General features: G+C 38.0%; 1 protein-coding gene across 1 annotated transcript; it reads left to right on the forward strand.

Annotated features, from left to right (window-relative positions):
* Nucleotides 1-370: 370 nt before the first annotated feature.
* LOC112007229 (G-type lectin S-receptor-like serine/threonine-protein kinase LECRK1) lies at nucleotides 371-3,197 on the forward strand. Its single transcript, XM_065760269.1, has one exon. The coding sequence runs from the start codon at nucleotides 576-578 to the stop codon at nucleotides 3,000-3,002; it is 2,427 nt and encodes an 808-aa protein (XP_065616341.1). The 5' UTR covers nucleotides 371-575; the 3' UTR covers nucleotides 3,003-3,197.
* Nucleotides 3,198-3,423: the final 226 nt, after the last annotated feature.

A 3,423-nucleotide genomic window follows, 5' to 3' on the forward strand; every position in this document is an offset into this window, starting at 1 on the left:
CAAAAAATCAGATTCTAATGTGGAAGCTTGGTACTAAACAGCAAAGTTTGAAAGCCTAGAAATTACTTTCATTCGACTTAAAGAGACCTTTCGATTTCATATCAGTTACCTTAAGCCACGCTTATTTTTTCTGCAACTAAAAAGACTTGTAGATGTAGATAGATGCCTTGACAGCCTTGTGGAGTAGTCTGTACGTAAGTACTGTAGGCACAATTATAAAGTTGGGTCCACTAGCTTGTTCTTTTTTGTGGAATTCTAAAGGCAGGTCATTGATCATAAGAATTGCTGTAGAATAGTACACAGCGCATCTTGCGGTTTAAGTCTATTTTTGATAAACAGAATATCAGATGCCAATGTGGGAGCTTGGCCCTAAACAGCAAAGTTGAAAGTAAGTGTAGTCTACTTGGGCTGCAATTAATTCCATAAAGGGGTAATATCCTTTCACACTTCGTAATTGATGCAGAAATGTCCTTTCATAAACTTGCCCAGAACTTTCTTTCATTCTACTTAAAGGGTCCTTTCTAATTTCAAATCATTTCCCTACTCTTTTTTTTCTCTCTAGCTTACTCAGTCTCATGGGTTCTATATCTTTTTCTGTTCTCTTCTTACTAACAATGTCTTTACTTGCCGTTGATGTAAAAGCCCAACAAAACCATTCCAATGTGATACCCTTAGGCTCTTCTCTTTCCCCTATTGCTAACCGTACTTCATGGCTCTCACCTTCTGGCCTTTTTGCCTTCGGTTTCTATCCACAAGGCAATGGTTTCGCTATAGGAATATGGCTGGTTAATCACCCAGAGAACACAATTGTCTGGACTGCAAAACGGGATAACCCGCCTGTCTCCTCAAATGCTACATTGAACTTAAAAAGTTATGGGCTTCTGCTTCGCACTGAGCAAGGTGACGAAAATCTCACACTGTCCTCTTCACAAGATATGTTTTATGTACCTGTGGGTTCAGCATCTATGCTTCATTCTGGTAATTTTGTGCTCTACGACGACTTTTCTAGTGTTGTTTGGGAAAGTTTTGATTTCCCAACTGACACCATATTAGGAGGTCAGAATCTGTCTAATGGCAACGGTTTGGTGTCTAGCGTGTCTAGATCAGACCACTCAAGTGGACGTTATTGTCTCAGGATGCAGGACGATGGAAACCTTGTTTCCTATCCGGTAAACAATACATATATTTCAGAAAATGCTTATTGGAAAATATCATATGATCATGATCATATCTGCAGCTACAATAACACATGTTTAATGAGTGATGGGACTTTTGGCAATTTTATCAATCTCAGTCTTGACCAAAGGGGTCTACTAAGCTTAGCCAATCGCAGTTCCCACATATACACCTTGGCCAATATTTCTTACTTTGGCAAGAAAGAAACTGTTATCTATCGTGCCATACTTGATTCTGACGGAATTTTCAGGTTGTATTCACACCACTTTTTCGGCAATACTAGCTCAAGGGTGTCCTTGGTGTGGTCTGCTTTGCATGATCAATGTGAAGTGAAAGGTTTTTGTGGCTTCAACAGTTACTGCAAAGGCGCGGGCTCCAGAGCTGAATGTCGATGTTTTCCTGGATTTGAGTTCATGAACAGCGGGAACAAGTGTTTGGGCTGCTATAAAATGGGCTACAAAGATGGTTGTAGCAGCAGTAATGATTCAATGATACCATACGACATTATTGCTCAGCCGAATATATCCTGGGGCGATTTTCCTTATTCAATGGTACGTACAGAGCAGGATAATTGTAATAAGTCTTGCCTTGGAGACTCTAATTGTGGGGCTGCATTATTTTACATGAATGGCACTTGCACAAAATATAAGCTTCCACTTAGATATGGTAGAAGTCAAAATTCGTCAGCTATAGCTTTCTTTAAGGTGATTGGGAAAAATGGTCCAGACCATCCCCCTCCGTTTCCGGGAACATTGATGGATAGCAAAAGAAAGATGACTTTGATTCTTTCACTAACTTTGGGTTCCATTGCATTGCTGTGTTCTGCAATTGCAATATCTTGTTTCTTCATATATAGACATCAAGTTCATAGGTACAGAAAGCTGTCGTTGGAAAATGTGAATCTGGAATTTGCAGAAAATTTTACCTTGCGTTCATTTTCTTACAGTGAGCTTGAGAACGCAACAGATGGATTCAAGGAAGCGTTAGGTAAGGGTTCTTTTGGATCGGTTTATAAAGGGTATTTATCTGAAGCTAACAAAAGTATTGCTGTTAAGAGGCTAGAGAAATTTGTGGAAGAAGGGGAAAGGGAGTTTCGAGCTGAAATGACTGCCATTGGACGAACTCATCACAGAAACTTAGTTCAGTTGCTTGGTTTCTGTATTGAGGGATCTAGAAAGCTTCTTGTTTATGAATACATGAGCAATGGTTCACTTGCATATCTTCTCTTCAAGACTAAAGAGCGCCCACTTTGGAGGGAAAGAGTGAGAATTGCACTAGAAGTGGCTAGAGGGGTCTTCTATCTACATCAAGAGTGTGAAGTCAATATCATCCATGGTAATCTAAAACCCCAAAATATACTCATGGATGAAAATTGGACTCCAAAGATCTCAGACTTTGGATTGGCGAGGCTATTAGTGCCAAATCAAAAGAGAAATATCACCACGGATATTGAAGTGTCAAGTGGGTACTCAGCACCTGAATGGGAGAAAAATGCCCTGATATCAATAAAAGTGGACATTTTCAGTTACGGGGTGATGCTTTTGGAGATTGTATGTTGCAGAAGCAACATAGAGGTGAATGTTTCAACAGCAGATGAGATTCTTCTATCTAACTGGGTATATAATTGCCTTGTGGCTGGAGAGTTGTATAAGCTTGTGGAAGATGAAAATGTAGACATGAAGACACTAGAAAGAATGGTGAAGGTGGGCTTGTGGTGCGTTCAAGAAGATCGAGCTCTGCGTCCTCCAATGAAGGATTTAATCCTGATGTTGGAGGGGACAATGGATATAGAGGTCCCTCCATCTCCAGCTATTTCTCATTCTTGACATGTCTACCTTAAACTTGTAATAAACACACACACACACATATATATAATTTTTTTTTTCCAACATTGGACATTTTTGTTGGAAACATTCAAAGATGTAGTTATAAGACTCTTGGCAAGTGAATAATTGTATACTCTTCTCTTGTATGTTTGTTTGTTTGTTTGTTTTTTTTTTTTTTTTTTTTTTTTTTGGTATGGATCTTTTTATATAAAGTATCTTATTTCTTTTATTATAATGGTGTTTATATTAGTTGCATAATTATTTAAAAGTAATATTTATTACACATACTTTGTTACCCACATATTTACATACACAAAATAAAACAATTAAAATTATGACTTAAAATCATGATTTTAATTGTTTTTTCAAATGTGTGTAAATGTGTGTGTAATTGTTTTACACACTCCCTAATGTACACAAC

This window comes from Quercus suber, unplaced genomic scaffold (assembly GCF_002906115.3).
Source record: "Quercus suber isolate HL8 unplaced genomic scaffold, Cork oak 2.0 scaffold_360, whole genome shotgun sequence".
Lineage (NCBI taxonomy): Eukaryota > Viridiplantae > Streptophyta > Magnoliopsida > Fagales > Fagaceae > Quercus > Quercus suber.

Bases quoted from the DNA above. Each gene is read 5' to 3' on its own strand.
- LOC112007229 (XM_065760269.1), top strand. From the start codon at position 576: ATGGGTTCTATATCTTTTTCTGTTCTCTTCTTACTAACAATGTCTTTA.